At 41.3% G+C, this 23,893-nt stretch overlaps 1 protein-coding gene across 1 annotated transcript in view; it reads left to right on the forward strand.

The window, feature by feature from the left end:
- Window positions 1-13,998, forward strand: part of GPS1 (G protein pathway suppressor 1) — a 22,810-nt gene extending 8,812 nt beyond the window's left edge. The window contains exons 8-14 of the mRNA XM_053705686.1: window positions 3,220-3,305; window positions 3,403-3,497; window positions 3,911-4,016; window positions 4,393-4,473; window positions 12,647-12,784; window positions 12,858-12,992; window positions 13,084-13,998. Coding sequence (XP_053561661.1) covers window positions 3,220-3,305; window positions 3,403-3,497; window positions 3,911-4,016; window positions 4,393-4,473; window positions 12,647-12,784; window positions 12,858-12,992; window positions 13,084-13,158 — 716 coding nt within the window. The 3' untranslated portion in view covers window positions 13,159-13,998. The remainder of the gene's footprint in view (window positions 1-3,219; window positions 3,306-3,402; window positions 3,498-3,910; window positions 4,017-4,392; window positions 4,474-12,646; window positions 12,785-12,857; window positions 12,993-13,083) is intronic.
- The last annotated feature ends 9,895 nt before the right edge of the window (window positions 13,999-23,893 follow it).

Raw genomic sequence — 23,893 nt, forward strand, 5'->3', positions numbered from 1 at the left:
TTAATTTAGCAAAACAAATAAATAAATATACAGCCTCATGATATATCATGTAAAAAGGAATCCTTATTTCAAGATGCATAACCTTTGGATTAAAATGTACCCTAAATAGAAAACTATTTTTTAATGTATTTTAATTCAAAAAGCATTTTATTAAAAAAAAAAAAAAACCTGATTTAAATAAATAACTACAAAAATAAAAATCCATTTGTTTTTTTTTTATAATTGACTGTTATCCATCCTGATTTAAAGAGACAGGCCAAAAATGAAATGTGCATTTCAATTTGAAATAGAAACATTTTTGCACTATACTAACATTAGCATACGCACATATTCTGTGAGAGCCTGTGCACCAGTATTTAAACACTGTGCCTTTTTAGAGAGCTGGCGGTGTTGTATGTTGCTTTTGAAGATGCAATTTGTGTCAAACAAGCCACTGACCACTGGTGTTTGAATACTGGCAGTGGTGCACAGGCCCTCACAGGATATGTGCGTATGCCGCAGAACAACTGTAGTGCAAACACGCTTCTAGGCACTTTTCATTTTTGTTCTTTCTATCCCTTTAAAGGGATATAAACAGTAAGATATTGTAATATAAAAGGTTTTACTTCGCAATATATATTTTATTGTTATTTTGTCTCCTATTATTTAAAGGGACACTGAATTTCTATAAAGTAATGGGCTCAGCCATGTTTGATACCAAAGTCAGCTACATTTTCATGACTTCAGATAGAACATGCACATTTTAAGAGATTTTCCAATTTACTTTTGTTATCAAATAGTGCACAGCCTTTTTATCTTTGAATATGCACACTTTCTGAGGCACCAGCTACTACTGAGCATGTGCAAGAGTTCAGTATATATGAGTCTGTTATTAGCTAATGGCTGTAACATTATACTGGGGTGCAGCAAATTTCAATTTAAAGGCCGCCTCTTATCTCAGGGCATTTTGACATTTTTTCGCAACTAGAAGGCGTTAGTTCATGTGTGCCATATAGATAGCATTGTGCTCACGCCCGTGGAGTTACCTAGGACCTAGCACTGATTGGCTAACATGCAAATCTGTCAAAAGAACTCAAATAAGTGGCAGTCTGCAGACGTTTAGATACAAGGTAATAACAGAGGTAAAAAGTGTATTAATATAACTGTGTTGGTTATGCAAAACTGGGAAATGGTTTTATCTATCTTTTTAAATAATAAAAATGCTGGTGTTGACTGTCCCTTTAAACATGGTGACACCCATTGCTTTATAGAAACTAAATGTTAACACATATCTGCAATATGTAAAAAACTAATATGTCAGCTTCCTATGTATTACAGTTCAGTTGGCCGCTTCATATAGTAGGTCAGGTAGGATCTTTATAGGTAGAACTTGATGAACTTTTGTTTTCTTTCAACCTCATCTACTATGTTACTGTGTAACTAATAAATCTCAATATTAATCTTTGCTTTGCATGCATCATTATGTCTAGCATGTATTTACTGTGTAATGCTTATCCTTCATGCACATGGTAGAAATGATTAGAATGCAAATGTTCTTTGTAATATTTTGTTATTAAAACAGTTGGAAGCATTTTTGTAATATAAAGGTATTGAATGTGACATTTAAAGGGATATACTCTTTCCTAGTCTAAATAGTAAGGAATTAAAAAATAACTTTTAATAATTAAAGGTAAAAATGAGGAAACAACCTCTATATTATAAATTTAACCCCACCAACCAAAATAATCAAGTGAGATAAAAAAAGTTCATGTATTCACCCCCCTGTTTCCTGGCCGATAGCTGCAGTCGTCGGCATCAGGTGCCAGGGGTGAAAAAACATGCAATAACACTAATAAAATGCACAAACTAGTTTCGGCCCAAGCACTGGGCTTTTTCAATGTGAATAGCAACAAGCAGAAGCCCCAAATGCCACCCTTTTACATACAGGCATGCTGCTTGCTATTCACCAATCATAGTGCAGCATCCAGAGCCGCCCCTCATACAGCCTATCTACGCTGTGTGTGGCTGTGGTGTGGGCGTGTGCTGATTCTGTGCATCACGATTGGTGGACAGATTGTGACATCACATCACAGAAGACATAGTGTGTAAACAGACTCTGACAGGATTAGTGTATAAGAATACAGTGAAATCCTGGTTAGTAGTACTGTATATGTTCCTGAATATTACTTATATTTGTGCATTTGTTGCAATTGGAGGAAATGGATTACAGGGCACACAGTGATACTGCAGTATAGAACATACTGTTACTGACAGTGAACCCTCATATCATACATTTAGCTTGTCCTTGTCATTACACAGTGCACACAGTGATTGTCCACACCAACCCTCGCTGCACATAGAGATACTGCAGTATAGAACATTCTATTACAGACAGAGAACCCTCATATCACACATGTAACTTATTGTCATTACACAGTGTACACAGAGATTGTCTACACTAACCCTTGCTGCACACAGTGATACTGCAGTATAGATCATTCTGTCACTGACAGAGAACCCTCTTATCACACATGTAACTTGTAATTGCCGTTCCACACTGTACACAGTGATTGTTTACACTATGCCTTGCTGCACAACCCCACCTGGTTAACATGATTCAATTTTAGATAGAGCATGCAATTTTAAGCAACCTTCTAATTTACTCCTATTATCAATTTTTCTTCATTCTCTTTGTATCTTTATTCAAAAAAGCAAGAATGTGACCTGGGTAGCAATTTCTGATTGGTGTCCAAATCAGCAAGCACTAACCAGGCGCTGAACCAAAAATGGTCCGACTCCTAAAGGTAGATTCAAATAAAGATTCCAAGAGAACGAAGAAAAATTTATAATAGGAGGAGAAAATTAGAAAGTTGCTTAATAATTGCATGCTCTATCTGAATCATAAAAGTTTAATTTTGACTGAACTATCCCTTTAACATTTTTTAGTTTGTTGTGGTGGCTTTATTTCTATAATTAGTATAATCTAGAGGTCTTACAAGTAGAGTTTTTCTCACATTTCTTCAGTAGTCACCTGCTGCCGTTCAGTCGCTGCAGATCATGGTGCACAAGGTACCTAGTAGTCTATGGAATGCAGAATGTTTTGATTTTTTTCTGGTGGAATAAACCTTTGAGAAGGTATTACTGGTTGTCTCTGGAGCTTTTGCTAACTTTGGAGCTCTTTTGAGACATCTATACATTGTAGGGTTTGGAGTTTCCATTGATGATGATCTTTGCTTTCAGGTTTGGCGGAATTAGCTGCTCGAAAATATAAGCAGGCGGCAAAATGTTTCTTGCTGGCATCGTTCGATCACTGTGATTTTCCTGAGGTGAGGTGGTCTTCTGTATTTGTTGTTTTTCTGCTGTTTACTATTTGACTTTTGCGTATCATGTTACATAATCTGGCCTTGCTCTCTCTCTCTACAGCTCCTGTCCTCCAGTAATGTTGCTGTGTATGGGGGTCTTTGTGCTCTCGCCACATTTGACCGCCAAGAACTTCAACGCAATGTCATCTCTAGCAGGTCGGCTGTAAAAAAAAGTGTGGTCTGAAGGGGAGAAGGGAGTAAAATAAACCGTAGGATAATCACAATGAGAACATGTACTTGTATTCTGTTTGAGAATGGTGTGTAGAGAGTTTAAAAATAGTTGAGGTTGAGCTTTGTAGTTTGATAGAAAGCTTCAGTGTGTAGGGAGGGATAGGATGAGGATATGGTAGAGGCCAGAGGTAACAAGCAGAATAGATATTTTTGTCCCTGTGTGGTCTCGTATACCACGGTTTGCTCTCTGTAAGCTTGTTTTCAGCTGTTTACATGTTTGTAACCGCATCTCAGCCCTTACAGAATGGGGATACAAAGTACAGACTATGAAGATAATAATATATGGGCAGACAGTGTACTCTTATAATTAGTAACACAACATTATTTGCTTCCTACAGCTCATTCAAACTGTTTTTAGAATTGGAGCCTCAGGTTCGAGACATTATCTTCAAGTTTTATGAGTCCAAATATGCTTCCTGTCTGAATATGCTGGATGAGATGAAGGTGACTCTCATACTGTGCCCTTTGTCAATATGTTTCCATCTTAATTACACACAACCTTGTTTCCCTCAAAATGCTCTCTCTCTTATCTGTTTTTAGTTTATTGCTTTACTTGTAAGTAGTAAATGGAATTTAATATAATAGGTGTAAGTTGTCAGCCCATTAAATATTATGTTTTATAGCCTTAGGAAAGGGCTCCATACTAAAGTCTATCCTGCTCTGTTTCTCTCCTTTCTCTCTTCATTTGTTTGTGTTTTACTTAATGTCATCTTGCGCCCAATTACTGTATTGGTGTTTAAGTGCCTTGCTGACATCATATTGTCAACTCTCAGTTTAGAAACTCTAGATTTCCTTACTGTCTTTCTCATGTTCCCTACAGGATAATCTTCTCCTTGACATGTATCTTGCTCCCCATGTTCGGACACTTTACACTCAGATCCGGAACCGAGCCCTTATTCAGGTACTTGTTCCTATCTGTATGTGCAACATGCCCTGCTGCTTTCTTTGTTTGCCTGCACACTGCTCTGTGTGTGTTCTCTCCTGCTTGCTGTGTGCACGGATACACTTTACCATATATTGTTATTTCTTGTTTGTAAAAACTCTTTCTGTAGGCATTAAAGCAGTGCTTTCCAAACTGTGTGTCGGGACACACTAGTGTGTCGGCAGCAGTGTGTAGGTGTGTCCCTGCTTCAGCACAAATATTTTTAAATTTATTTTTTTTGGTTTCTGACTTTCCGCCTGCCTGCTACGCATATCACATGGTTGACATGTGATTGATACCTTGTGGGTCACAGATCATCTTAACCAATTGGCGCAGTTCAGTGGGAACTGAAACTATTCCCATTGGCGGCTTTGGTGGCACATTGGCTCCTGACTGCACGTGTAGTTTCCTTAATTGGCTCGTGACTGCATATATAGTCATTGAGTGGGACAGCAGTGTGTTTGCAGCGCGTGCAGGAGTCAGTCAGACTCACAGAGCTCTGAGGGCGGCAGCTTAAACGCTGAGCTGAAGTCAGAAGTCAGTGGGGGTTTTTTGCAGCTAGCTCCCAGTAGTGCATTGCTGCTCTAGCTCTTGATATATGGATAGGAACTGGAAACTTAAAAATGATTGATGATAAAATGTGAGTCTTTATTTAATATTCCACCAATTATTCAGAAACTGTGTTCATCCCATCAACCTCATACATCCCAATAAAATAGTAAGTAGCTATTGATGTTATTAAACTTTTTTTAATTCTTGCACATACTTACTGTTACTTGTAAATACATTTAGTTACTATATCATTTATGTATGTGTCCATATCTCTTAAAACAAGTTAGTTTAACCTCCCGTTTGCCAGTACAACTGAATTAATTACTGTGTCGCGAAATGATGTAGGTCTAAAAAGTGTGTCACCAACATGAAAAGTTTGGAAAGCTCTGCATTAAAGAATTTTTATTGCTTAAAAAGATAGATAATCCCTTTATTACCCATTCCCCAGTTTTGCACAACCAAAACGGTTATTTTCTTCTTAAACGGGAAGAGTCCACAGCTGCATTCATTACTTTTGGGAATTCAGAACCTGGCCACCAGAAGGTTGGCAGAGAAGTGTCAGAAGTTTGAAAGATAGTCTCTTATGGAGGGTATTACTCTTCGAAATGGGACTGGAGTTTTAAGTAATCCTGTCAGCCTCTCAGTGAGAGCATGGATGAAAGTTAGTGTCCGGAGATGCAGTGTCGTCTCTGTGAAAATCATCCAGGCTCATGTTAACAGCTCCCTTGCAATCAGCGTTGACGAGTTTCGCTTCCTGCCTTTATTCACTCAAGGCAAGTTCATGTCAGAAGTTAGGCTACTATCTGTCAAACTTGAAGGGCCGTGTTCCTGTTTCACGGCGTAGATTCCGGTAAGATTGTTTCAATATGGGAATGTAATGTTAACGAAAGAAGTCAGGGTCCCAGTGGGACTCCTTTTATCTTATGGAATTAAGGGTTAATATCTCCTGTGTGGGGGGTTATTGAACAGGGGGGACTTTAATCATATTTGTTATGCGATTCTGTCTGCTTATGTCACTGGCACGCCTTTTTTGCTAAGCTTATACGGTGCACCGCGTGACCGGGTGTGGTCATGTTGTACTTCCATTTACGTACTCTGACCGAGTGACGACAGAGAGAGTCTGTTCGTTGGTTGTCTGGTTCACAGGAGGTGGTGAGTGCCCCAGCCATTGGGGGTGTAAGGTGCCGTTTAGCTTTTGTCCATATTTGCAATCTCCAAGTTATGGAGGATTCTGATTTTTTAGAGACGGACATCTACGACTCTGAGTATACGTCTTGTGAGGAGTATGAAATGGCCCAGGTTATCCATGCCCATCAGTTATGTTCCGATTGCCGTGCTAGAGTACTCTCTTCCCTCGATTCAGGGAGCGTAGAGTGCGCTGAGCGTCGAGTGTGAGATCGCCTGAGTCAGTTCGACCTTCTGCGGAAGCAATAGCCTCTCAGGCTTCAGGGGCCCCTTCCTCGGGGGCGTCCATCGATCCGGCAGGGGATCTTTTTTTTTTTTAAAATGAAATCATTTTTTCTTTATTGAAAGATAAGTAAACGGGTACAAAAGAAGTGCACAATCGTACAAAAAAATAAAATATTGCATAGTTTTGACATATAACTATATTCACAACGTCATTCACTCCACCACTAGTTGTAATGTCACCACATTAAGTAATATAAATATCTCTGACCTATGTTCCCACTACTTCTCCCCCAAATTCCCTTCTTGTTTCCTCATAGAACATTATATAAGGTTCCCACTCCGCTATGAATTGATTTTGTCTGTCCAATATCTTTGCAGTTAGTTCAGTTCTATGATAGTGGTATTTTAGCTTACGTAACACATATGTGTGAGACAGAGCGGCCGATTTCCAAAATTTTGCTATGTTTAGTCTCGTTATAGTGCATATCATTTCTGTTAATTTGCGATGGTGTTTGAGGATATCCTTATTCGGAAAGTGTAGGAGGGCTTGTTCTGGTGCAAGCGCTATCTCCCTAGAGAATAGCCTTCCCAAGAAGTTAGATGTTTCTTCCCATATGCCTCTAATTTTGGGGCAATTCCACCACATTTGTAGATACGTGCCTTGTTCCCCACAACCTCTATAACATAGCTGGCTCCCCGTTTTTGATGTGTTGTGAAATCTTGCTGGGTATATGTACCATTTGTAAGCGACTTTCATCAGATTTTCCTTTAAGAAGGCATTCACTGAGAAAGCCATACCCCCAAACAAGTTTGTCTCCCATTGGTCTAATGACCAGGTGTTATTCAGCTCCTCTTCCCATTTTATCATGAAGGTTGGCTTATCAGATCTACTAGTAGCATTGAATATTGAATACAATTTGGAAATTGAGCTTTTTATGATATTTTTAGACAGATATAGCCCCTCAAACCTGGTGCATGTACTGCCTTTCTCTCCTCCTAGTACTTCAATAATTCTGGATTTTAGTTGTAAGTAATGAAACCATTGATAGCCCTCTGCACTGTCAAGCTTTGTATAGTGTTCATAAGATATAAGTTTATTATGAGCTAAGGCATCTGCTATCCTGTATAGGCCTTTATTTGCCCATTTGGTTCCCAGGGCCTTCGGCAGGTGATCATTTTGCCTTCCGTTATAGACTGGCACGCCTTTGTATCCTACTAAGGCATGTTTTGGCTGTGCTGGAGGATTCCGGTCCTACTGGGCCGAGGGATCCTTAGTCTTCTGTGTCGGATTGCAGATTGGGTTAGACGTATGGGGATGAAGCCAATCTCCTTCACGTCTCCGTCTTTCTTTTCTTTTAAGTATCTGTTCCAGTTTTGAGCTTAGGAGATTGGGGCCTCTAATCGGCTGGTCCCATTGGCATACCCATTCTCCTTGGGCGTTCACCCCCGGGCTTTGCCTTCATTTTATTTGTTCCGGTTAGTATGGGTTTAATTTGTTTTATGAAGCTCATGTTTGTTATAGTTTCCGTTTGGTAACGTTTTCTTCTCTGGAACTGATACTTGCGATTTTGTGCTTGCGTTGGCACTTCCTTGGAAGTTGCGCAGTACTATAGAATGTATAGTTATGTCTATAGTTTATGTTATCGATCTCTTCGGGGGCCTCGATTTTCGTTCACTTTGGTAAGTGTTTGTGTTTTTTCTTGTTGCCTTCATTTTAGAAGGAGGAGGGCTGCTTTGGCCCACCTCCCGTTCTACTATTGAGTGGGCCTCTACTGTGGCTTGGTGGCAATATGTCTGATTATCTAACTCGATAGGCGTTTGAACCCACCCCCATGTGCTACTCTTTAGGGGGTTCCGGGATTGGAGCATGCTGAGGCTCATCGTGTAAGGCCTTTGGCCTTGGAACCGAGGTTTCTCCTTTCCCATTGGGTTTGGAGGTTTGGATGACCTCTAGGCGTCGGTGGTACCGGATGGATAGCGATTCGTTTTCACTCTTGGTACCTTCTGGATGTAATTTTTGTGACTCGTCCCAGGCACCTCTTGTAGGTTCCTGGGGCTACTTGTCCCCTTCTCAGGTGGTCGGTTCATCCGTGTTTGGAAGTCCGGGTATGTCCTTGTTACTTCCTCCTTTAATATATTGCACGCTCTCCTATGGGAGAGCAGGGGTTGGGGGTTCTCCCCTTTTGTTTTTTCCCCGGCATTCTCCCCTGGTCAACTTGTTTGCAAGGAGTTGCGAGGCTCCCACTGGGTTTTCCTGTGAGGTACAGCATTTCCGGGAGACTGATCCTGTAAGGGTCTTTTGGAGTTAACATCTTCTCATCCTACGGACTGGTTTGGAGCCTGTCCCTTGTAATCCCGTGGTCTTTAGAGGGGGGTGTTCCCTTTCGACTCTCTAAGAAATCTATTTCTTTGGGTTTCCAGCAGAGTATCCGGGATCCAGTTGCACCTTCCGGTGCTGGTTGCCCTCTTCCTATACCTGTTAAGGTGGCTCCTTGGCTCAGTGTTCATGAGGCCTCATAGCTCTTTATCTTCTCGTTTTCTGAGGGCTGCTGCCCTCCTTTGCATGCAAGAGGTCATAGGGCTGGGTTCTTGCACTGGGATGCTGTAGTTCAGTGTCCTATCTCCCTTGGTTGGGAGTGGTCCTTTTTAGGAAGGGAGCTGTGTAGGGGTTCTGGACCCAGAGCACGCAGTCTTCTGTCCTGTCGAGCTCATTTAAATAAGGGTCAGAGTTGTTTTCCTTGGGACCCCCCCTTTTTTCCTTCTGAGGGTGGTCCGGAGAATTTGTATTCTTGTATTCGGATGTTGCCAATTTTTTTGACTGGGTCTGTTACCTCGGAAGGGGGGTCGGGATCTGGCTGCTCTGTTGTGCTTCCAGTCTCTGCAGGTCTAAGAGGGTTGAAGTTCATCCTGCTGTGACAGCTCTTTAACCTCGTTCCTGCCTTGTTGGGGGGTCACAGTGTTCATTCCTCCACTGGTCGGTCATGCTGCTGGTGTTGGAGATTTTTCTAAGGTCCTAGACGAGAGTGTCGTCTAGATTTTTCGGCATTCTCTGTGGGATGGTCTACCATATTGGCTTATGGTCCGCTTTGCTGTCTTGAGACTGGAGTTTGCGAGTTCTTGTTCAGAGGTGGCTGTGTGTCACGAGATAGCTTTTTCTCTGATGGGATAATCATACTTGTCAGCAGGTTCCGAATTTTTTTCGGTTTATGTGGGTTTCCTACCTATGTTTGCCTAGTTTAGCTACTGTGTCTGCTGGGCTAGGGTACAGTGGGGAGCTTGTGGCTTCCTTGTGGCACCATAAGTCGTATGGTGTTGTGATCGCACTTTTTTAGGTGTAGTGTTTATCCCTGGGGACTTGGCTCCTTGGGGGTTCCTTTAAGCTCAATGGATCTAGGGATCTGAGTTGTCTTTAGCTTGGCTTGTAGGTTATTTAACTGATGGGCAGTTACTGGGTCCTTTCAGGCTTATAACCCCTCGTTCTAAGCGTTAGTTTTTTGTAGGGTGTTGGGTTTTTTCAGGCTGTGGTGCCCTTCAAAAGGGCCGCCTTCTGTACCCGCCCTTTTGTTTGCATTCAGTGTCCTCTATAGCTTCTGTATTGTTTTCCCAAAAGTAATGAATGCAGCTGTGGACTCTTCCAGATTAAGAAGAAAAACTTAAATTATTTTTACCTGATGATTTTCTTTTTTTCCGACGGGAAGAATCCACAGCTCCCTGCCCGTGCTTTATATGAGGCGGCGGTATTCGGGTTTTGTTCTTCTGGCACCTTTTTCATCCTGGTATTTCTCCTACTGTTCCTTGTTCCCTTGGCAGAATGACTGGGGGATGAGGGAAGTGGGGGAGGTATTTGGGCCTTTGGCTGGGGTGTCTTTGCCTCCTCCTCTTGGCCAGGTTCTGAATTCCCAAAAGTAATGAATGCATCAGGTAAGTATAATGAATTATCAGGCAAGCATAATTTTAAGCTTTTAATATACTTTTATCATATGGCTATTTATTTATTATCTATTGACTTGCATTTTATCCAATTAGTGCTGTGTCCTGCATAACTCCACGGGAGTGAGCACAATGTTATCTAATATGGTACACATGAGCTAGCACTGTCTAGCTGTGACACCTGTCAAAATGCACTGTGATAAGAGGCGGCCTTCAAGTGCTTAGCAATTAGCATATGAGCCTACCTAGCTTCAGCTTTCAACAAAGAATACCGAGAGAATAAAGCAAATTTGATGATAAAAGTAAATTGGAAAGTTGCTTAAAATTGCGTGGTCCTGGGGGGCGTGTCTTAACAGCGATCCAGAGCGGTCGCACTCTCAAAGAGCTCCAGCAGAATCTCTAATTAACTGCCGATAATAGGAGAAACTCTACAGCAACCACAGTTTTATTGATCACTATCGTGATTTCTCACATAGTGGCGCTCCATAAACTCAGAACTGCGCTGTATTATTGACACCGGAACCCGCGATAAGGCAATTGAGGCCTAGGGCGGCAAACCACGGTAGGCAACGTTACCCCCCTTGGCACAGCTAAGTTCCCTGCCATCTCTGAGCACACTGAAAAACCAGCACAGACATCATCTACCTCTTACTTCGGTAAGAAAAGGCGCAAGAGAACAGAAGCGCAAACCATACAAGCACAAGGCCCTTGGAATATCATAATCAAAATGGCCACTGCCTGGGAAGCAGATCCACAAAACGGCTTAATCAACCACATGGCCAGACTCTAGGAAATTTGCCAAAATCTTATTGAAAGAGCCCCGATGGACTTTTTATTGCGTTATTGCTCCACTGAGAATACCGCAATTACACCCATTGTAAATGCAATAAAACTGAACAAACCCGCCATAGAGTACCGACGGTGTGAGTCTCCCCTCCAGGATGACACTCTTTCACAACCGCTAAGATCTACGTAAGATGGAGTGTCGGCGGAGAGCCTGCATAAGCCCTTTGTGAAAACCCCAGAAATGAAACGTTCCTCAAACATAAGGGATACTGATAAAGAGTCCATTGACATAGTTGACGAGCTACTACAGACGGGAGGACGCCTGTCACTGAAAGTGGCTTGATGGGAGGCTCCTGGGAAGCCACGACCGGAAAACAGATACGTTCCTGTCCACTAATATCACCTTAGCTGGCTTCTCCAAAGAAAATAATCTCCAGCCTAGGGTCCTCTACAACTTATACGGCAACACATGGCCCCCAAGCTCTCGTACAGGGATTGCCATTGAAGCTATAATAAGACCCTTCCTGCACTGGAAACATCTTAGCTATAGCTCAGTAAGAGTCCGCTGTACCTAGTTACCACTGGCGTTCCATGCAAACCTCAGACGGAAGGGGTCTTGCCACAGTCCGTGCCTTCACAGGGGCTTGGAGGGGGTCTCTGGGTGGGTGCGGGCGCTGGAGAGACACACTTCTTATCCAACACCATCACTCCGGATGGAAACGAGAACGCTCTCACCCTAAATGCTGAGGATTCATATAAGGGAAGCCTTTACGGGACATTCATAACCTTACCCTGCTTGCAAGCAAAATCCTGTGGCTGATCAAACATAAGTTGCAAATCTACCTCGAAGATATTAATAACGCAACAGAGAAACTGTTCAGCATTGTTAATTTGGATTTATGGGCTCTTCTTAGTTTTAGTTTTACATACATATTGCACTAAAGTTAGAAAGTATTTTCTAACTTATTCATAATTATATCACAACTAGTTAGCCAATCACAAGAGACAAATGTGTGCAGGCACCAATTAGCAGCAGCTTCCACTAGTGTATGATATGTGTGTACACTTTTTTTTAACAAGGGATACTAAGAGAACGAAGCACATTTGAAAATAGAAGTGAATTTAAAAATGTCTTACAATTACATGCTCTATCTGAATCATACAAGTTTAATTTTGACTTTCCTATCCGTTTAAGTGCTCAATAAAATAATAATACAAAAATGTCCTATCTTAATTTTGACTAGACTGTCCCTTTTAAACTCCATTTTAAAAAAAAATTTTTATATATGTTTTCACTTTTTGCCAGTTATTCACCAAAGATTATTCATTGCAGAACCAATGAATCCCTGACCATTCATGCTTTTCTAATTGTACTTTTACTATTGTACCATAAACATTTGCCTCACTCTTGTCTGTTGGTGTCTATTTTGTTTGTTGTATATTTCTGTCTCTGATGTCCATGTCCTGCTCTCAGTATTTCAGCCCATATGTCTCTGCTGACATGTACAAAATGGCAAATGCATTTAATACAACAGTATCTGCACTGGAAGATGAACTAACTCAACTGATCCTGGAAGGGTTAATCAATGCACGCATTGACTCACATAGTAAGGTAAGGGGGAAGACAGCAGGGGAAGATTGGTGAGGTTTCAGAGTACAGGTTTTCAGCTATGTCTTTTTCACAGATCTTGTATGCACGAGATGTTGATCAGCGTAGTACAACATTTGAGAAGTCCTTACAGATGGGTCGAGAATTTCAGAGACGAGCCAAAGCTATGATCCTGCGAGCTGCTGTGCTGCGAAATCAGATCCATGTTAAGGTGAATCTTTTTGTAAGAGTTATAGCTTCTGTAACGGTGTCTTTTTTTCCTTTTTTAAACTCATATTGCATTTTTTTTGTTTTGTTCACAGTCACCTCCAAGAGAAGGAAGCCAAGGAGAATTGACCCCAGCTAACAGCCAGTCACGACTCAGTACCAACATGTGACCTCATCATTTATTTACGCTCCTGGCTCTGTCCACCACAAAAGGGACTTCTCCTTCCAAATCCATAGCACTATGTGTGGTGAACAGCTCCGCTTCACAGATCTGACAATTGACTTGCTCGTGTCATCTTGCCATAAGCTGCCACAGCTGTGTTTGAGAGCTTATCAGGAGCTGCTTGGTGTCCTTTTATTGGATGAGACTATATATCCCTCTGAAATGGGATTAGCTAAATAGTTATGTAAAGATGTTTCCAGGTATTAATGAACAGAGGCAGTGTGAAGCAATAATTCAACTGCACAGAGAAAGCCAGTGTCTTATCTCTTAACTTGTTAGCAACACACTTGTCCCAACCCTTTACCGGCTATGCCTTTCTAACTTTCCTTTCCCATATTTAACTCATTCCTCATCTCCTAGCCGTATCTTCAACCCTGCTTCTCTCTCTTGCTTTTCTCTTCCCTTCCCGTCTCTGCTATTTCCTATCATTTCCTTTTTTCTCCAACACATCCAATCCTGACCTTTTTTTCCCTTCCCACCCTTGTTATTAATTCCTACCCTCCCGTTCTTCTTCATATCCTTTCTTCCCCCTTCATGTCTTCCCTTATGACCTTGTTGTCATCTCTCCTCTTTTCATGGTTCCCTCTGCGTTCGCGTACATCACTGCTGACCTGTGAGAACATAAAACCTGCAATGACTAAGCCATTGCCGATAATGAGCGCTGACCATTAAATTAACATTCTAATGGAGATGACATGACTGTGTTAAAATATCTTTACCATCTTGAAGAAATGATATTTAAATATTCTGTTTGAATTAAACGTGTTGCTGTTTGCGCTTTCCTTTCTCCTGGCTCCCTTTTCACTTGTTTTTTTTTTAATGTTAGTTTAATTCTTAAGCTCATACTCACTTATTCTGTAGGGTTCCTATGGCAAAAGAATGGTGTTTGAATGCCCATTCTATTTATCACGTCTTTTAGGTCGTTCTGAGTTTGCGTCCGCTAGAATTCAATTTCAAGTCCTTTCACACTTTACAAAATTTTTGTTCTCATGATGAATGTTATTTTACAGTTGTGTGTATTTTACATAAAATACATAGACACATTACTATATTACCTATAATGTGGCTCAGAATCTTTTTTTTTTTTAAGATTTAAAAAAAAACTTTAGACCTCATGTAACCAATTTTTCCCAAAAATGCATGAGTGGTGGTAGATTACATTTTCCAAGTGTTAGGACTTAAAGCTATTGGCCTAGTCGTTATACTAGTTGTTGTATGGTTTACTGCCTTGAAGTAACAAGCAATCTTCATCAAAGTCCGTGTAAACTTTTATTGCTTATACCATATAGTAAAGTTTACAAATATATAAGCTTAGACCATTGTTAACAAATAAATATTTATTGCGAGAAGTGGTCTACCTTTGTCTAGCTTTATCTACTGCATATAGTAACTAGCTAAGCAAACTACACAATATGAGAGCACACAAAGGCAGCTATACACCGCATATGCATTTCATTTCCAATTGATTAAAAGACAAAATAATTAGGATTATATTGATAGCACATATACAAAAGAAAAGAGAAATAAATCCACCAGTTAATATTTAAAATGACCAAAAAATATATATTTAAGTACCTATCTCTTAAAAAGAGGAATAATTCATTTTTGTAGGTATGAAAAATGACTCCTTGTGGTTTTCTTGTTGAATATTAAAATTCACAGTGTTCAAAAGCATAAAAACTCAGCCCTCAGTGCTCCGTTAGTGCACCCACCTGTTTGCAATCACAATCCGCTCTTTACAGCAAATATACTATTTAATGCAGGTTCCAGGTCCATCTATCTATATCTACAGTATGTACTCAGTCATCAATACCTTTAGGGTGCCAAAACAATGTTACACCAGAGCCCTCAGTTGAGTAGGTCCGCTACTGATTTTGTAACTTACCAGAATCTTCTCTGCAATCGTTCAGCTCTTTATTATATATGCAGTTCTTCTATATATTCTATATATGCAGTTATTCTACTGACTTCTACAGTGTAGTATTTAAAGCATTTCTCAAATAGCAACACATTAACCGGATTTCTCCTCGGGTATTGACAGCCCATGTATACACAATATCCTTTAGAACATTTCTTAATATGTCAGCTCCATCACAGATAAAAAATCCAGTTTTATTTTACACAGAGAGATATTTGTCTACTGCAAAGTCTTTTTCTCTTGTTAAGTGTATCCAGTCCACGGATCATCCATTACTTATGGGATATTAACTCCTCCCCAACAGGAAGTGCAAGAGGATTCACCCAGCAGAGCTGCTATATAGCTCCTCCCCTAACTGCCATTACCAGTCATTCTCTTGCACCCAACGAATAGATAGGATGTGTGAGAGGACTGTAGTGATTATACTTAGTTTCATACCTTCAATCAAAAGTTTGTTATTTTATAATAGCACCGGAGTGTGTTATTCCTTCTCTGGTAGAATTTGAAGAAGAATCTACCTGAGTTTTTCTATGATTTTAGCCGGAGTAGTTAAGATCATATTGCTGTTTCTCGGCCATCTGAGGAGAGGTAAACTTCAGATCAGGGGACAGCGGGCAGATTAATCTGCAAAGAGGTATGTAGCAGCTTATTATTTTCTGACAATGGAATTGATGAGAAAATTCTGCCATACCGATATAATGTAAACTCAGCCTTAAATGCAGTAGCAGCAACTGGTATCAGGCTGTCATGTATGTATATTTTACACTTCAGTATTCTGGGGAATGGCACTTCACTGGAATTATACTGTATGCATAAAACTTTAGCCTAATTTGCAGGGACTAGCAACAGGCTTTTTAATAACACTCAATTTATTAATGTTAAACGTTTTTTGCTGGCATGTAAAATCGTTTAATTTTCTGAGGTACTGGGTGAAAAAATGTTTTGGGCACTATTTTTTTCCACTTGGCAGTCGTTTTATTTAATTTATGACAGTTTACTGATCTCTCTCACTGTTATGTGTGAGGGGGAGGGTGCTTTTGCTACGCATCAAAAAATTCAGTCAGAAATTTATTGTCTTCCCTGCATGATCCGGTTCATCTCTACAGAACTCAGGGGTCTTCAAAACTTGTTTTGAGGGAGGTAATCACTCACAGCAGAGCTGTGAGATTGTAGTTGACTGTGATAAAAAAACGTTTATTTCTGTATTTTTTTTTTTTTCTGCTATAACTTTTCAGTTTATTAATTTTCAACTGTCATAACTTTTTCTGTGCTTCTTATAGGCACAGTACGTTTTCATATTATAGTAAATTACTTGAAAAGTATTTCCAAGTTGCTAGTTTATTTGCTAGTGTGTTAAACATGTCTGATTCAGAGGAAGATATCTGTGCTATATGTGCTAAAGCCAAAGTGGAGCCCAATAGAAATTTATGTACTAACTGTATTGATGCTACTTTAAATAAAAGTCAATCTGTACAAATTGAACATATTTCACCAAACAACGAGGGGAGAGTTATGCCGACTAACTCGCCTCACGTGTCAGTACCTGCATCTCCCGCTCGGGAGGTGCGTGATATTGTAGCGCCGAGTACATCTGGGCGGCCATTACAAATCACATTGCAGGATATGGCTACTGTTATGACTGAAGTTTTGGCTAAATTACCAGAACTAAGAGGTAAGCGTGATCACTCTGGGGTGAGAACAGAGTGCGCTGATAATATTAGGGCCATGTCAGACACTGCGTCACAATTTGCAGAACATGAGGACGGAGAGCTTCATTCTGCGGGTGACGGTTCTAATCCAAACAAACTGGATTCAGATATTTCAAATTTTAAATTTAAGCTGGAAAACCTCTGTGTATTACTAGGGGAGGTGTTAGCGGCTCTGAATGATTGTAACACAGTTGCAATACCAGAGAAAATGTGTAGGTTGGATAAATATTTTGCGGTACCGGCGAGTACTGACGTTTTTCCTATACCTAAGAGACTTACTGAAATTGTTACTAAGGAGTGGGATAGACCCGGTGTGCCGTTCTCACCCCCTCCGATATTTAGAAAGATGTTTCCAATAGACTCCACCACAAGGGACTTATGGCAAACGGTCCCTAAGGTGGAGGGAGCAGTTTCTACTTTAGCTAAGCGTACCACTATCCCGGTGGAGGATAGCTGTGCCTTTTCAGATCCAATGGATAAAAAGTTAGAGGGTTACCTTAAGAAAATGTTTGTTCAACAAGGTTTTATATTGCAACCTCTTGCATGCATTGCGCCTGTCACGGCTGCAGCAGCATTTTGGTTTGAGTCTCTGGAAGAGACACTTGAATCAGCTCCATTAGATGAGATTACACACAAGCTTAAAGCCCTTAAGTTAGCTAACTCATTTATTTCAGATGCCGTAGTACATTTAACTAAACTTACGGCTAAGAATTCCGGATTCGCCATTCAGGCACGCAGAGCACTGTGGCTAAAATCCTGGTCAGCTGACGTTACTTCTAAATCTAAATTGCTTAATATACCTTTCAAAGGGCAGACCTTATTCGGGCCCGGGTTGAAAGAAATTATCGCTGACATTACAGGAGGTAAAGGCCATGCCCTGCCTCAAGACAGAGCTAAACCTAAGGCTAGACAGTCTAATTTTCGTTCCTTTCGTAATTTCAAAGCAGGAGCAGCATCAACTTCCTCTGCACCAAAACAGGAAGGAGCTGTTGCTCGCTACAGACAAGGCTGGAGACCTAACCAGTCCTGGAACAAGGGCAAGCAGGCCAGGAAACCTGCTGCTGCCCCTAAGACAGCATGAATCGAGGGCCCCCGATCCGGGAACGGATCTAGTGGGGGGCAGACTTTTTCTCTTCGCCCAGGCTTGGGCAAGAGATGTCCAGGATCCCTGGGCGTTAGAGATCATATCTCAGGGATACCTTCTAGACTTCAAATTCTCTCCCCCAAGAGGGAGATTTCATCTGTCAAGGTTGTCAACAAACCAAATAAAGAAAGAGGTGTTTCTACGCTGCGTACAAGATCTTTTATTAATGGGAGTGATCCATCCGGTTCCGCGGTCGGAACAAGGACAAGGGTTTTACTCAAATCTGTTTGTGGTTCCCAAAAAAGAGGGAACTTTCAGGCCAATCTTGGATTTAAAGATCCTAAACAAATTCCTAAGAGTTCGATCGTTCAAAATGGAAACTATTCGGACAATTTTACCCATGATCCAAAAGGGTCAGTACATGACCACAGTGGATTTAAAGGATGCTTACCTTCACATACCGTTTCACAAAGATCATTACCGGTATCTAAGGTTTGCCTTTCTAGACAGGCATTACCAGTTTGTAGCTCTTCCATTCGGATTGGCTACGGCTCCGAGAATCTTCACAAAGGTTCTGGGTGCTCTTCTGGCGGTACTAAGACCGCGAGGAATTGCGGTAGCTCTGTACCTAGACGACATTCTGATACAAGCTTCAAGCTTTCAAACTGCCAAGTCTCATACAGAGTTAGTACTGGCATTTCTAAGGTCGCATGGATGGAAGGTGAACGAAAAGAAGAGTTCTCTCTTTCCACTCACAAGAGTTCCCTTCTTGGGGACTCTTATAGATTCTGTAGAAATGAAGATTTACCTGACAGAAGACAGGTTAACAAAGCTTCAAAATGCATGCCGTGTCCTTCATTCCATTCAACACCTGTCAGTAGCTCAATGCATGGAGGTGATCGGCTTAATGGTAGCAGCAATGGACATAGTACCCTTTGCACGTCTACATCTCAGACCGCTGCAATTGTGCATGCTAAGTCAGTGGAATGGGGATTACTCAGACTTGTCCCCTACTCTGAATCTGGATCAAGAGACCAGAAATTCTCTTATATGGTGGCTTTCTCGGCCACATCTGTCCAGGGGGATGCCATTCAGCAGGCCGGACTGGACAATTGTAACAACAGACGCCAGCCTACTAGGTTGGGGCGCTGTCTGGAATTCTCTGAAGGCTCAGGGACAATGGAATCAGGAGGAGAGTCTCCTACCAATAAACATTCTGGAATTGAGAGCAGTTCTCAATGCCCTTCTGGCTTGGCCCCAGTTAACAACTCGGGGGTTCATCAGGTTTCAGTCGGACAACATCACGACTGTAGCTTACATCAACCATCAGGGAGGGACAAGAAGCTCCCTAGCAATGATGGAAGTATCAAAGATAATTCGCTGGGCAGAGTCTCACTCTTGCCACCTGTCAGCAATCCACATTCCGGGAGTGGAGAACTGGGAGGTGGATTTCTTAAGTCGTCAGACTTTTCATCCGGGGGAGTGGGAACTTCATCCGGAGGTCTTTGCCCAAATACTTCGACGTTGGGGCAAACCAGAGATAGATCTCATGGCGTCTCGACAGAACGCCAAGCTTCCTCGTTACAGGTCCAGATCCAGGGATCCGGGAGCGGTTCTGATAGATGCTTTGACAGCACCTTGGACCTTCGGGATGGCTTATGTGTTTCCACCCTTCCCGATGCTTCCTCGATTGATTGCCAGAATCAAACAGGAGAGAGCATCAGTGATTCTAATAGCGCCTGCATGGCCACGCAGGACTTGGTATGCAGATCTAGTGGACATGTCATCCTGTCCACCTTGGTCGCTACCTCTGAAACAGGACCTTCTGATCCAGGGTCCCTTCAAACATCAAAATCTAATTTCTCTGAAGCTGACTGCTTGGAAATTGAACGCTTGATTTTATCAAGACGTGGTTTTTCTGAGTCAGTTATTGATACCTTAATACAGGCTAGGAAGCCTGTTACCAGAAAGATTTACCATAAGATATGGCGCAAATACTTATATTGGTGCGAATCCAAGAGTTACTCATGGAGTAAGGTTAGGATTCCGAGGATATTGTCTTTCCTACAAGAAGGTTTAGAAAAGGGTTTATCCGCTAGTTCCTTAAAGGGACAGATTTCAGCTCTGTCCATTCTTTTACACAAACGTCTGTCAGAAGTTCCGGACGTTCAAGCTTTTTGTCAGGCTTTAGCTAGGATCAAGCCTGTGTTTAAAACTGTTGCTCCACCATGGAGTTTGAACTTAGTTCTTAATGTTTTACAGGGGGTTCCGTTTGAACCCCTTCATTCCATTGATATCAAGTTGTTATCTTGGAAAGTTCTGTTTTTAATGGCGATTTCCTCGGCTCGAAGAGTCTCTGAGTTATCTGCCTTACATTGTGATTCTCCTTATCTGATTTTTCATTCAGACAAGGTAGTTCTGCGTACTAAACCTGGGTTCCTACCTAAGGTGGTCACTAACAGGAATATCAATCAAGAGATTGTGGTTCCATCTTTGTGTCCTAATCCTTCTTCGAAAAAGGAACGTCTGCTACACAATCTAGATGTAGTCCGTGCCCTGAAATTTTATCTACAGGCAACTAAGGATTTTCGACAAACGTCTTCCCTGTTTGTCGTTTATTCTGGTCAGAGGAGAGGTCAAAAAGCTTCGGCTACCTCTCTCTCCTTTTGGCTTCGTAGCATAATACGGTTAGCCTATGAGACTGCTGGACAGCAGCCTCCTGAAAGAATTACAGCACATTCTACTAGAGCTGTGGCTTCCACTTGGGCCTTTAAGAATGAGGCTTCTGTTGAACAGATTTGCAAGGCTGCAACTTGGTCTTCTCTTCATACTTTTTCCAAATTTTACAAATTTGACACTTTTGCTTCTTCGGAGGCTGTTTTTGGGAGAAAGGTTCTTCAGGCAGTGGTTCCTTCCGTATAAAGAGCCTGCCTGTCCCTCCCGTCATCCGTGTACTTTAGCTTTGGTATTGGTATCCCATAAGTAATGGATGATCCGTGGACTGGATACACTTAACAAGAGAAAACATAATTTATGCTTACCTGATAAATTTATTTCTCTTGTAGTGTATCCAGTCCACGGCCCGCCCTGTCACTTTAAGGCAGGTAATTTTTCCATTAAACTACAGTCACCACTGTACCCTATGGTTTTCCTTTCTCTGCATGTTTTCGGTCGAATGACTGGTAATGGCAGTTAGGGGAGGAGCTATATAGCAGCTCTGCTGGGTGAATCCTCTTGCACTTCCTGTTGGGGAGGAGTTAATATCCCATAAGTAATGGATGATCCGTGGACTGGATACACTACAAGAGAAATAAATTTATCAGGTAAGCATAAATTATGTTTTCTCTTGTTAAGTGTATCCAGTCCACGGATCATCCATTACTTATGGAATATATTCTCCTTCCCAACAGGAAGCTGCAAGAGTCCACCCACAGCAAAGCTGCTATATAGCTCCTCCCCTAACTGCCATATACAGTCATTCTCTTGCAAGCCTCAACATAGATAGGAGGTCGTGAGAGTCTGTGGTGCTTTCTACTTAGTTTATTCTTCAATCAAAAGTTTGTTATTTTTAAATGGCACCAGAGTGTGCTGTTTATCTCAGGCAGTATTTAGAAGAAGAATCTGCCTGCGTTTTTCTATGATCTTAGCAGACGTAACTAAGATCCATTTGCTGTTCTCACACATTCTGAGGAGTGAGGTACTTCAGAGGGGGAATGGCGTGCAGGTTTTCCTGCAGATAAGGTATGTGCAGTAAAATATTTTTCTAGGAATGGAATTGACTAAGAAAATACTGCTGATACCGAAGTAATGTAAGTAAAGCCTTAAATGCAGCGATAGCGACTGGTATCAGGCTTATTAATAGAGATACATACTCTTGTAAAAATGTGTTTTAAAACGTTTGCTGGCATGTTTAATAGTTTTTTAACATATGTTTGGTGATAAAACTTATTGGGGCCTAAGTTTTTTCCACATGGCTGGCTTAAATTTTGCATAGAAACAGTTAACTGAAGCTTCCCACTGTTGGCTGTGGCAGTTTGTTGTGTCTGTTTTTAAAAACGTCTATGTCGTTTTTTTTATCTGTTTTTTTGCATTAAGGGGTTAATCATCCATTTGCAAGTGGGTGCAATGCTCTGTTACCTTATTACATGTACTGTAAAAATTTCGTTTGTTTTACTGCCTTTTTTTCACTGTTTTTCAAATTTTGACAAAATTTGTTTCTCTTAAAGGCACAGTAACGTTTTATATATTTGCTTGTTAACTTGATTTAAAGTGTTTTCCAAGCTTACTAGTCTCATTATTAGTCTGTTCTAACATGTCTGACATAGAGGAAGCTCTGTGTTCATTATGTTTTAAAGCCATGATGGAACCCCATCTTAGAATGTGTACCAGATGTACTGATTTCATGTTAAACAATAAAGATCATTTTTTGTCTTTAAAAACATTATCACCAGAGGATTCTGTCGTGGGGGTAGTTATGCCGACTAACTCTCCCCACGTGTCAGACCTTTTGACTCCCGCTTTAGGGACTCACGCTCAAATGGCGCCAAGTACATCAAGGGCACCCATAGCGTTTCTTTTACCAGGGGATTCTGTCGAGGGGAAAGTTATGCTGACTAACTCTCCCCACGTGTCAGACCCTTCGACTCCCTCTTCAGGGACTCACGCTCAAATGGCGCCAAGTACATCAAGGGCGCCCATAGCGTTTATTTTACAAGACATGGCAAAGGTAGTGAATAATATTCTGGCAGCAGTATTAGTCAGACTACCTGAAATTAAAGGAAAGCAGTTAGCTCTGGGGGTAGATACAGAGCATACAGACGCTTTTAGAACCATGTATGATACTACCTCACAATATGCTTAGTCTGTGGGTGATTTTTTTTTTTTTTTTTTTGACTCAGGGAAGATGATTTAACCTGATTCTGATATTTCTACATTTAAAATTTATGCTTGAGAACCTCCACTTGTTGCTCAGGGAGGCTTTGGCTGCTCTGAATGAATGTGTACAATCGCAGGGCCAGAGAAATTGTGTAGACTGGATAAATAATATGCAGTGCCGGTGTGTACTGATGTTTTTCCAATACCTAAAGAGGTTTACTAAAAAATTTTTAATAAGGAATGGGATAGACCAGGTGTGCCGTTCTCTTCCCCTCCTATTTTTTAGAAGAATGTTTTCTAATAGTTACCACCACACGGCACTTCTGGCAGACAGTTCCTAAGGTGGAGAGAAGAGTTTCTACTCTTACTCTAGCTAAGCGTACCACTACCTCTGACAAGGACAGTTGTGCTTTTTAGATCCAATGGATGAAAAAAATGTTTATTCAACAGGGTTTTATCCTGCAGCCCCTTGCATACATTGCTTCTGTCACTGCTGCTGCGGCGTTCTGGGTTGAGTCTCTTGATGAGGCTTTACAGTTAAGCGACTCCATTGGATGAATATATTTGACAAGCTTTTGCTAGCCAATTCCTTTGTTTTCTGATGCCTTGTTCATTTGACTAGACTAACGGGTAAGAATTCTGTTTTTTACTATACTGGCGCGCAGAGCGCTATGGCTTATATCATGGTCAGCTGTCGTGACTTTAATAAATAAGCTACTTAACCTCCCTTCAAGGGGCAGACCCTATTCGGGCCTGGTTTGAAGGAGATTATTGCTTATATCACTGGAGGAAAAGGTCATGCCCTTCCTCAGGATAGGTCCAAATCAAGGGCAAAAAAAAAAAAAAAAAAAGTCTAATTTTCGTGCCTTTTAAAAACTTCAGGGCAGGTGTGGCATCCTCTTCCTCTAAGGCAAAACAAGAGGGAATTTTTGCTCAGTCCAAGGCGGTCTGGAGACAATCGGACCTGGAACAAAGATAAGCAGGCCAAGGAGCCTGCTGCTGCCTCTAAGGCAGCATGAAGGAACGGACCCCTATCCGGTAACGGATCCTATAGGGGGCAGACTTTCATTCTTCGCCCAGGCATGGGCAAGAGATG

Source organism: Bombina bombina, chromosome 1, assembly GCF_027579735.1.
Source record: "Bombina bombina isolate aBomBom1 chromosome 1, aBomBom1.pri, whole genome shotgun sequence".
Lineage (NCBI taxonomy): Eukaryota > Metazoa > Chordata > Amphibia > Anura > Bombinatoridae > Bombina > Bombina bombina.